The sequence below is a fragment of the Microcaecilia unicolor genome, chromosome 9 (genome assembly GCF_901765095.1).
Source record: "Microcaecilia unicolor chromosome 9, aMicUni1.1, whole genome shotgun sequence".
In the NCBI taxonomy this organism is placed as follows: Eukaryota; Metazoa; Chordata; class Amphibia; order Gymnophiona; family Siphonopidae; genus Microcaecilia; species Microcaecilia unicolor.
The window spans coordinates 203,103,372-203,115,829 of record NC_044039.1 but is presented as its reverse complement, the minus strand read 5'-3'; the positions used below and the strand labels follow the sequence as shown (position 1 = coordinate 203,115,829).

At 44.0% G+C, this 12,458-nt stretch overlaps 1 protein-coding gene across 3 annotated transcripts in view; it reads right to left on the bottom strand.

Annotated features, from left to right (window-relative positions):
- CLMN (calmin) overlaps positions 1-12,458 on the bottom strand; it is a 210,747-nt gene that overhangs the window by 68,498 nt on the left and 129,791 nt on the right. For all 3 annotated transcript variants that reach the window (XM_030214489.1, XM_030214491.1, XM_030214490.1), the window contains exons 3-4: positions 10,239-10,334; positions 8,992-9,075 (exon numbers count right to left, since the gene is read on the bottom strand). In XM_030214489.1, the coding sequence (XP_030070349.1) occupies positions 8,992-9,075; positions 10,239-10,334 (180 nt within the window). The remainder of the gene's footprint in view (positions 1-8,991; positions 9,076-10,238; positions 10,335-12,458) is intronic.

Here is a 12,458-nt window from a genome sequence, read left to right as displayed (position 1 = left end):
TGAAAAGTAGATTGTCTACTGTTGTACGTACTGTAAGTCAGTTTGATGTGTGTTCATTAACTGTCTACATTTGCTACAATTAAACATTTCTTTAGCAAAGGCAGCAGTCATTTTTATTTTTTGTCTCCGCAAATATGGTAACCTTACTCCTACCCCGTAAGAGCTCTGTAATGTATGCAGTTCTTGGAATGAATAAAGTGTCATCAGAAAAGTATGAATACTACTACTACTTAACATTTCTAAAGCGCTACTAGGGTTACGCAGCGCTGTACAATTTAACAAAGAAGGACAGTCCCTGCTCGTAGGAGCTTACAATCTAAAGGACAAAATGTGCAGTCAATCAAGTTGGGGCAGCAGTCTAGATTTCCTAAATAGAAGTGACACGGTTAGGTGCCGAAGGCAACACTGAAGAGGTGGGCTTTGAGCAGGGATTTAAAGATGGGCAGGGAGGGGGCTTGACGTATGGGCTCAGGAAGTTTATTCCAAGCATAGGGTGAGGCGAGGCAGAAAGGGCGGAGCCTGGAGTTGGCGGTGGCGGAGAAGGGTACTGAGAGGAGGGACTTGTCCTGTGAGCGGAGGTTACGGGCAGGAACGTAAGGGGAGATGAGGGTAGAGAGGTAATGAGGGGCTGCAGATCGAGTGAATTTGTAGGTTAGTAGGAGAAGCTTGAATTGTATGCGGTACCTGATCGGAAGCCAGTGAAGTGACTTGAGGAGAGGGGTGATATGAGCATATCGGTCTAGGCGGAATATATGTATGGTACATATATTCATATATACATATGCTACATATACACATATATTCCAATAGAAGCCACGACGGAACCGTTAATTTAATGGTTAAAGTCAGTGTCCCCCTCCCCATTGTACAAAAACCCTAAGAGACATTCCCTGCTCCACAGAGCTTAAAATCTAGTCAAGAGTACCACACAGCACAAAAAGGCTTCAGGAATTTCTTTAACTGATCTGTGGAATTTCCACCAAGTTTGAAGACACAGCTCCTTTTAAAATTCATGAGCCCTACACTCTGACAACTATTTTCTGTGCAGATAGATTTTGTATGGAAAATAACATGAGTAGACTTGAAAATACGATCTAGTCATGTTAGCTTTTTATTCTACCCAAAACATGCCCTGTAACTGCCCCTTCGATTTCACAGACAGGGCTACCATGCCTCTGAAAATTCACCCCCCTTCTCCATCTCTCACTGTACAAGCTGAACTTCCCTGTGCTGACATCTACCCTGTGAGTCCTCTGGGGAAGGAACGCTCTGCCTCCTGTTTAAGACGACTCTGAGAAAAACCTATGGCCATACTTTGTTGACAAAGCCTTGCTAAAGGTTTCCCAATGTAAGTTTCCTGCAGCTCCACCTTGAAACTCAACACCCAGCTGCCTCCAAAATGCTAGTTAAATTGTCTACTGAAAGAACCACAGCCTTCCAGTCTCTAACACATTATCTCCTTCATAATATAGCTGTGGCCAGTTCCCAGTCTGGAGCCACCCAGAAGGCATGACAAGGACCTTACAGTTCAAACAGGCAGGATCCTCACAAATAAACTGTGTGTGGGGAGAGGAAGGGAGGAACTAGTACTAACTAACTAGCATTTCTAAAGCGCTACTAGGGTTACGCAGCGCTGTACAATTTAAACATAGATGGACAGTCTCTGCTCAAAGAGCTTACAATCTAAAAGACAAGAGAACAATCTAAAGACAAGTGAACAATCTAGAGGACGAGTGAACAGTTAATCTGATAGGGTGGATAGATTGGGGCATTCTATCTATCTCGAGCGGTTAGGCGCCGAAGGCAGCATTGAAGAGGTGAGTTTTAAGCAGAGATTTGAAGATGGGTAGGGAGGGGGCATGGCGTATGGGTAAAGGAAGATTGTTCCAGGCACAGGGTGAAGCAAGGCAGAATGAGCGGAGCCTGGAGTTAGCAGTGGTGGAGAAGGGTACAGAGAGAAGGGCTTTGTCCAATGTCATGGCCAGGGGGAGTCCTCCTCTAATTTGTTTGTTAAAATGTGATTCATCCATGTGGGAAACGTTATTGTTTATATTGTTGAACTAAGGATGTAGCCTCACAAGATTTTACTCCCACAGGGCCACTGCAGTGAAACTAGAAGGGTGTGGCACCCCCCCCCCCCTCCTCCCTGTCTCACTTGGCCCTTCTGGAGGCCCTATTGACAGAAATTCTTCTGGGAGAGGGGATGGTATAGCGGTCGGAAGCGTTGCCAGGTTGAGGGCGCGGGGGGAGTGGAGAGCGGACTGCCGATGGCGCCGGCGCATATTTTAAATACGACAGATCGCATGAAAAATAGGCGCCAGCACTGTCAGAACTCTGGGGGAGCGGCCACTTCCCTGGTGACCCACCTAGCTATGGGTGGTTAGAGCAGGGCTGTCAATATTGAGCCACACTGACAACAAATTACTTTAAAGCAGGCTGATGGGGGAGGGGAGGTTGATTTGTTTTCCATATATCTCCATATATTTTTTGCTCACTTAAGTCCAAAACTTCATTTATTAAAGATATACTAGTCTCTGCTAACATTTACTTTGTCTCACGGAAACCTGGTTGAAACCTGGTGAGGAGTCTTTATCAATGCTTCCCGCCTGGTTAGGAGGTTTTATCTGTTTCCCATTCTTCAAAGGTTTTATCTGGCTCCCATTCTTCAAAGAGAGGGGGAGGTCTCGCGCATTGACCATTACCGCCCGGTTAACGCGCGAGACCTTACCGCTATCTGAACAGGTGGCGGTAAGGTCTCAGACCCAAAATGAACGTGCATCAATTTTCATTTTGCCGCGTGTCCATTTTCGGCCTCCTTACCCTCCCCCCCCAAAAGGCATTTTTTTACAGGTGCGCTGAAAAACGGATCTGCGCGCGTCCAAAACACGCACCTACAATAGCACAGGCCACTTTTCAGCGCACCTTAGTAAAAGGACCCCTTAGTCAACAGTGGGTGGCTGCTCAACAGGGGGCATGTTATCAATGAAGCTGAGTGTCCCTGAGAATCGGGCTCACCCATTTGTGTGTCTGATCCTGCTTGTCCATGGAAAAAGCATAGTTGCTCATATGTAACAGGTGTGTTTTGCAGATAACAGGATTAATCTAGTGCACAGTCCCTTCCACCTCCCCAAGAACCGTATTACTATTTGAGCTATGCAACTAACTGACAAGCAGATGATCAAAAGGAAACGCCGGCGTTAGAGGCTGTTAGCACCATACTAGTGCCAGCGTTTGCTACCGCCCCATGATCAGAGACCTCGAGTGTGTGAAACAACGCACTCGAGGGCTCTTAGCGCAAGTAGCCTGCAAATGCATGCTAATCAGCACTTAACGCATTCATCCCCAATGATCAGCGTCCAGCGCACCAAAGGTTGGGTCGCTGGCCGCGACAAATCCTACGCCAGCTCCGAGCTGGCATTAGGGTTTGCAGATCATTGGAGAGGAATGTTGAGCCCTGTCCAGCATGCATTTGCATGCTGGCAGGCCCCCCATTCCCCCCTACAGCAAACCTGCCAGCGAGGGCAGTTGAGGACGTCCAAAATTTGGACGTTTCTGTGACAGGGCAGTTGAGGACATCCAAAATTTGGACGTTTCTGCAATGGGCAGTTAAGGACGTCCAAAACTGGATGTTTCTATGAGAAGACTTTCTCATAGAAACATCTAATTTTGGACGTCCTTAACTGCCCATTGCAGAAACGTCCAAATTTTGGTCATCCTCAACTGCCCCGTCGCTATACCTCCGACACCCCCTTGAAATTTGGCTGTCCCTGCAACAGGGCAGTTGAGGACATCCATCTTCTGATTTAAAGATGGGCGTCCTTCTCTTTTCATTGGTCTCCAGACCAGACCTGTCAAACAAGTGCAGGAGGATTGTGCTGAGCGCATGCTCAGGCACAATTCTCCCGCACTTCTACCCCATAATCAGAGATAATTGCGCTACTTAAATTTGCATGCATTATCTCTGATCATAGGTCTAATAGTGCCCTGCGCTGTTTGGAACAGCGCAGGGCTTTTGATCATCTGCCTGTGAGGGACCAAGGAGACTGTTGCGTTCAGGAAGGAAGATGCATATTTAGAGCCTCACATTTAGGGGCCCTTTTACTAAGCCGCGTATGCGCGTCCTACTCATGCCAATTTTGAACTACCACCCAGCTACCACATGGCCCGGGTGGTAATTTCATTTTTTACGCGTGTCCACTAAGCGCACTGGAAATTTTCCAGCACGCAGCACTAACTGGGTGGTAATCGGCATTGTACACGTAAAGACCATTATCACCCAGTTAACGCGTTGAGACCTTACTGCTAGTTCAATGGGTGGTGGTAAGGTCTCAGGCCCAAAATGGATGTGTGCCATTTTGCCGCAAGTCCATTTTTGGCAAAAAAAAAAAAGGGCCTTTTTTGCAGGTGTGCTGAAAAATGGACCTGCGCACGTCCAATGCACGTGTCTACACCAGCGCAGGCCATTTTTTGGCTCACCTTAGTAAAAGGACCCCTTAGCTTGGAACAGCTATTCTGTCCCACTAATTTGCAACAATGTCACCCACTTGCGTGTCTGATTAATCCTCCTGTCTATGGAAAACATCTGTTACTGGTTAGCAACTTTGCTTTCTCTTTCATTAAACAGCGAAAGAAATAGCTGGACGGTTTACACGCAGAACTTGATCTTTCTGCGGGTATATTTCATTGGCTAACTTCAGAGCCCAAATGGGAGACTCCCTGCTGCAGGAGAACCCACAGGTTCACAAGAGTTTGGATGAAAACTGGATCCCCCTATCATTCCCAACCCTTTGGAAGGGGAGCAGGAGGGGCATTCAAAAGGAGCATTCTGAATGCTCTGTGCAACATTTACAGCTGTTTCTCCGTAGGATGTAATTTTCCATTTCTTGGGAGAAAAAAAAAAGCAGAGACAGCTTCTAGCAACTCTGCGCAGTTTAGATAAGATGTCGTGACACAGATAATTATTTTAAGGGAAAGAATATGAAAACAAAACCCCATGTGACGCGGGCCAAAACAGAAAGGATTCTGGGCTTGATGGACTTTGGTCTGACTCAGCATTGCTTTTCTTACTTAAGCCTCCAGTTATTCCTCTCCGTTGGCTTCTGATCCTTTAATCTGGCGGAGTTCATTTGTTAGAAAATGAACGATGGTGATCCTTTGATTCTTTTCTGAACTCCTCTTTCAGTGAAAGCTGTACTGTGCAGTGTGTGCACATCTGTGAGGTTTGCTTTTATATGTTGATGTTGGGTTTTATCCATCTGCTTGCCAAGCTGCGCCCCTTACCACCAGAAAACTTTAGCTTCTAATCAAATAACGTGCAGAGCTGTAGAGCGATATATGCTGGGTACTTCCTCTTCCCAGCTGGTATTTTTGTTTGTTTCATTTGTATCCCACATTTTCCCACCTATTTGCAGGCTCAATGTGGCTTACATGGTACCGCAACGACGTTCGCCAGTTGCGGTATGAACAAATGCAGGTGTTATTGTGGTTAAAGAAGGTTCGTGTTTGGTAGATACATTGGGGAAGTTAGGGAGGGGGGATGAGGGTTAAGGTATGTCCATTACAGTCTTTGGTTTTGCAGTGTCGCAGGAACTTAGGTTTTTATGTTGGGTCGGTGGGGTATGCCTTTTTGAACAGGTTTGTTTTTAGTTCTTTCCGGAAACTTAGGTGGTCGTTCGTTGTTTTTATTATCTTTGGCAGAGCGTTCCACAGTTGTGCGCTTAAGTAAGAAAAGCTGGATGTATAAGTTGATTTGCATTTGAGTCCTTTAGTACTTGGGTAGTGGAAATTTAGGTAAGTTCGTGCTGATCTTGCTGTGTTTCTGGTTGGTAGGTCTATGAGGTCTGTCATGTATCCCGGGGCTTCGCCGGGGGAATCAAAGGCATTTCATCACCTGAAGACAGAAGATTTCAGCGTTGCTGGCAGGGGTTCTGATGTACTCCGACTCCTGCGGCCCGCAACTGAAGTCTTAATTGTTAGATATCAAATGTTTTCCGCTAAGGGGAGTTCACACAGCTCATGAAAATGCTCCTCTTCACTTGCTGGTCCACACCTATGAAACTATTTGTCAGACAGCTTGTCAGGCTGGTGCTCTGCTACCATTTTGAAAAATGGTAAAATGGTCAATATTCAAAAGCACTTCTCCAGATAACAGCACCTGCCATCTGGATAAATGCTGCTGGCCAGGACAATCAGAGGCATTATCCAAATGGTGTCTCTGAGTATCTGAATGTCTCTAAGTGTTTTTTTATGATTCAACAATTTTTTATTGATGACATATTAAATACATCCAATGTGCAAGATAAAGTAACAACTGGTTACATTCAACCAATATGAAAAACACTGACACTTTGGTAAAGACTCAAATCCGTCATCATACTTATTATGAGTTATATCCGAAACCCAAACCCCAATACCCTCCCAAACAAAACGGAGAAAAAAGAAAAAAAAGGGGGGAGGGGACCCAACCGGGCCAGGACACGTGCGGCCCGAAGCCTCCTCTCAACAACTCAATAAATTTCACTATACTTTACTGGGGTGTCTCGCCCCTCCCCGAAGCAAAAGCACTTAGCTAATTGGAATTTTTTATTGTAACTCACTCTACGCTGGCTGCAAAGAGCAAATACTTAAAAAACTCCAGACAGCCCAGAACACGGCAGCCAGACTAATATTCGGCACATCAAAATACGAAAGCGCGAAACCCTTACGAGAAAAACTACACTGGCTCCCACTAAAAGAACGCATCACGTTCAAACTTTGCACCCTAGTCCATAAAATCATCCATGGTAACGCCCCAGCCTACATGTCAGACCTAATAGAAGTACCACCCAGGAACGCAAAAACATCTTCTCGCACATTCCTTAATCTTCATCCTCCCAAGTGTAAAGGTCTGAAATACAAATCAATGCACGCATCTACCTTTTCCTATACGAGCACGCAGCTCTGGAACGCGTTGCCACGTAACCTGAAAACGATCCATGAATTGACCAATTTCCGTAAACTACTGAAAACCTATCTCTTCGACAAGATATATCACAAAGATCAACACGTGTAACTGTATAATCTCTAATATATCCGGAAATGTCTTATATTGTCTTTGCTTTAACACTATCATGTATTTCACCACCATGTAACACAAAACCCTCTGTAACCAAATGTTTATTCTCTTCTACTTCCAGTATCTATGATGAATTGTGAGCCACATTGAGCCTGCAAAGAGGTGGGATAATGTGGGATACAAATGCATTAAATAAATAAATAAAAATAAATTTAGAATCAGACTCCTGGTCCTATGCGGCGGAAGAGACCCAATGTACATATCCCAATGTACATATCGTCTAGGGGCTCGCCTAGCATGCTGCCGTTCTAAAAGCATCAATGCATGCATTCGATTTCTCCATGCCCAAAAGGAGCGGGCTTCCTCCCCAACCCAAACCCCAAGAATAACTCTTTTACCCAGGACCCCAGCTTTTCAAAGAAACAATATTTGTGAATGATTGCGGACACAAAAAAATCTCTGAACATTTTTTTTTAAAGATTTTACAAATATCTTCAAATATTTTAATTATTTTCACAGATTAGTCATGCACGCCTTGAAACAGCCCACGGTAGCAAAACTTTGGCCACGGTGTGACTGACTCTTTTTGCACGTTTGCGTCTTATCACCAACCCAAAAGCTAAGAGTTTTTCTTCACGTTTTTCGTACTGATCCATTTAAAATTAGAACTTCCTGTGGAGTTTTTAGCAAGACTTAAGAGTAAAGGGTTTTTTATGCCGAAGAAGAAAGTTGGACCCACTCATTTCCTTTTTACCCTATTAACCTATGTAGGGTGGAGGTTGGGGCACAGAGGCTTTTTCCCCTTTCTCATATTTTGCACTCCACAGGATTATAGTATTACATTACTACTACTACTACTTAACATTTCTAAAGCGCTACTAGGGTTACGCAGCGCTGTACAATTTAACATGGAAGGACAGTCCCTGCTCGAAGAGCTTACAATCTAAAAAGTTAAATGTACAGTTAATCAGATAGGTCAGACAGATTAGGGCACCCTATATGTTCGAAAGGTTAGGTTCCGAATGCAGCATTGAAGAGGTGAGCTTTAAGCAAGGATTTGAAGATGGGTAGGGAGGGGGCTTGGCGTAGGGATTCAGTTTATACAAGAGACGTTTTGTTCTTGTGTTTTGTGAATTACATACTCTCTTATCTTTTTATAGCTAAGTCTCTTAATATCCTTACGTTCTGGGACGGTACAGTCCCAGAACTGGCAATACTCGGTCTGTGATCCGTATAAACCCAGGATGTACATAACGCAGTCCTAATTGATCTGGATAAATTACATGGATAACAGATTGAATACTGTCGCAATCTGGAATGTTCTAGAAACACACGGGCTCTGCCCGCACTCCACCCTGGTACTATCCAGACAAAGGCTCTGAATATCCAGATATTTTTTGATCGCCACAACTAGTGGTTTAAAAAAAATACCCCGACTGTAGTGGCTGAATACCGACTCGTTAATTATTTATCTTAGCATTTGACCCCCTGAGTCTTGGGCGAATTAACGCCTATGTTTACTAAGTGGCGATATGGGCGCGTTAGCGTTTAATGCATGTACACCATTTACGCATGTTAAAAACGCTAACGCGCCCATAGAAACGTATAGGCTTGTTAGTGTTTAACGCGCCTTAAATTTAAAGGTGGGTTAACGCTAACGCACCTTAACAAACATACCCCTAAGAGTCAAGGGCAGCCCGCTTTATGAATGAGCCTTGCCTGAAATCTCTTGTGTTAAGTATCATGAAATGTTTTGGATTGTCTGTTCTATATATGGCTTTATTGTCTGCATAATTGTTTACCGCTTTTTTGATTTTATTATGTGCATTTATCATTTATTGTAACTCTACATTTGTTTGAGAAATGTGTAGAAATGGGTGAAATAAATGACAATGCGACATGCAGCCCCCATGCAAATAAACTGATGAAATACTTACATTACAGTTCTCCAAAAACGCAAGTGCTTTTGCAATGTTGTTCAGCCGAAATATACGGTGGGATGAGGATTTATATTCATGCAGCTGGAAACAAAAACAATGGCTTTAGATAAAAAAAACCATCATCATGTGGAATTAGATGTGACAGCTGATATGAGGGGGATCAGCTCCACAAATGCCTGGACCACGAGAGCATTAGGCTCTAAGCCCAGCGGCTTTATTTATTTACCGCCTTTTTGAAAGAATTCACTCAAGGCGGAGTACAGTAAGAATAAATCAAACAAACATAAGCAATAGACAATTACAGCAGTAAAAATATTCAAAAACAATACAAATTATGGCATAGTATACTTACAATGTCAACACAATATGTAATAAAACATTTTAATAGACAGCGTAGGATATAAGCAAAGATGGAACATATACATAGAGAGTAAGAAGAGTTCAAAAATAAAGTGAGTTCAGAGAGATGATTAAATTTTATTTATTTTTGTTACATTTGTACCCAGCGCTTTCCCACTCATGGCAGGCTCTATGTGGCAGGCAAGGGCAATGGAGGGTTAAGTGACTTGCCCAGAGTCTCAAGGAGCTGCCTGTGCCAGGAATCGAACTCAGTTCCTTAGGACCAAAGTCCAGGACCCTAACCACTAGGCCACTCCTCCACTCTCAGCTAGGGAAGGAGTGGATAAACATGTCCTGTTGCAGTATGTGCAGCCCGTGTCACTCCTTGTGTGCGTCTGTGTGAGACTAAGAAGTTAGTTACTTCTTCCATTAAAGGCCTGGTTGAAGAGCCAAGCTTTCACCTGCTTCCTGAAGTAGAGTTAAGCAGAGCCTTTGAGGGGAGTGCATTGCAGAATGTGGGAGCTACTCTGGAGAAGGCTTGCTTGTGGGTATCACATTGTGTAATGTCTTTTGGAGAGGGTGTGGCTAGGGATACCCCTTGGGAGGACCTTAGTGTCCTTGGAAGTGCGTAGAAGTTTATCCTGTTCTTCAAGTACTCTGGGCCATTTCCTTTAAGGGCCTTGAAGAGACTTGCTTGACGTCTCAAGAATTCATGGAAACAGAGTCTGGTGGACCTCTGTGGTCATCTAGTCTGCTCTGTTTCACTCCTGCTGCAGCGCCGCACGCGTAACATCCTAGCGCTAAAGTTGACACGTGGAGCAGATTCCGAGCTCTGTGCCCAGTGGCTGCCAAACCCACTGCACCAACACCTCATTAAAACAAGATTTGAACAAGATTGCACTTACCAAGCTCTGTCCGGAGAGAACCTCCAACAAAGCCATTAAGATTTTCCCATCCTGGATATCGATAAACAAGTCCTGCACCTGGAGGGGAGGCTTGCACTGTGGAGACAGTGGGAAGCGGATTAAATGTATGCTGAAGCACAGAATACTGGACCGGATTCAGTCAAGCACTTTTTAAAGAATAACGCTTAGAGCCCATTCCTACACTCAAATTTGGGCGCCGGTATTTACGCCAACTGAAACCTTGTAGAAATGCCGGCACCCAACTCTTGGCATTTGGGCACAGGAATGGCAGTATTCCTATAACTCTGCTCGCAAATTTTTGGAACGCCCCCTACCACATCCCTGGTCATACCACACTCTGAGTTGCACGCTAGGGTATTTAAGCATGTGGGGCTATAGAATAGCGTGCAGGAAGATGCACGCAAAATCTAATTAATGTCAATTAACTGCAATAATTGATTGCTGACATCAATTTATTGCTAGTTAATGGCTTTTTAATTAATTTGCACATGCATCTTCAATGTGCACGCAAATTTCAGTCCCCAAATTTGGGCACTTTACACACAATCCAGGGGACTCTGTAGTCAGTATTCAAAAGGAGTTATACAATACCAGGCATTAAGGGGGAAATTCTACACATAGTGTCTAAAAAATTGGCGCTTGTGATGTGTGTGAGTGACAAAGTACTGTCTGATTGGTGAGGGCGGGGACAGTGAGAGCCAATGAAACGCTGAACTACAGACTTACGAATCCTACACTGCCACGGAGTCAGCTTCAGAACAGTGTTGCCAGGTGGGCGGTTTTACCGCCCAATTGGGCGGTTTTCCGCGACCCGCCACGGGAAATTTTTGCCCGCGGCAGTTGGAGGTGCTTTTTATTATATAGGATGTCTATTATGGAGTATTATGCAGGCCTGAAATCATATTTTGGCTCAGGCTTTGAAATGACAGTAAAACTGACAGGCCCATTTCTAAGTGACTTTTAGTTGAACTAATGGGTGACTCAAGATCTCATGAGCTGTTGAGACACAATGTCACAAGCCATATGAGGGAGGGTGCAGGTGCAAAATAGCTGACCACAGGGGTTTAGAAATATGACAGTTAGCAACTGTTAACAGATGTTTTGGTGAAAAACAGAACCAGATAACTCCTCAGGAAGATGACTTAAGTCTTCCAGTAAGAGCTGGTCTATTATTAAGCTTTTCCAGTAAATACTAATCAACTCACTACCATAGCCAATCAGTGTTAACCATTACATTAGCATATATCCAATAAATGGGATTATTGTCAGAATGACCTGTTATGTTAATGAGCGTATATAAGTGATTGTACTTCCTATTTCTTTGTGGTGAGACAGTCACAGCCAGCACCTTTGTGCAGGCCGGGCTGCACTCCCATGAGAAACCAATCAATTGGCAAGTAATCTTACTGCTTTCTCATAAGTACCCTTGGGTCTTTTATATCTGTAAATTGGCTTTAGCTGGTGATTTGGGGCGAGGGTGAAAAAGACCCTAAAATGAAACACTGGAGACTCAGACCCAGAAGAACACTTATGTGTAGCTGTGGTACCGTACTCCCATAAGCAACTGATTGTACATATATTTGGAGAACAATAAATAAAAGTATTTGGTTGCTAGTATATTCTTTGGAGTCTCAGATATAGAAGTAATTTTGTGTAGCAGTGTTCTGTATTCCCAGTGAGATATCACTGATCTGCTAATCATACGAATACTTGATAAGAAATAAGGTATCTAATAAAGAGCAAACTGCTGCAGCCTTGGGTGATTTATTCATTCCTAGGTATTGTGATGATGAGTACAAATAAACGATCTCATTTCTCATTCTGGATGTAGCCTTGGTTTATTTATTCCACCTGTTAGGAGGTGGCTGGTCCATACACTTTAGTAAGGAATAGATAAACCTAAAAATTCAAATAGCACTTACGTGCAGGAGTCATGTATAAATTTAGGTAGCGCCATCTGTATCAACGAAAACATGGTGCAAATGCCCACGCCCAAATTTACATGTGGTGCCCCAATTACGCATGTAACTCAAACCCACGCCACCAATCTGCCCGAAATGCCCCTGACCCTCCGGTTTCCAAGCTCCCTTTTTTGGGCCGCATGTAAAATTTAGGCGCAGATCCCAATTCAATGCCAGGCTGTATCTGGAGACCAGCACTGATATTTCTGGGGCTTTTTTTTGCTACTATGAACGTAGC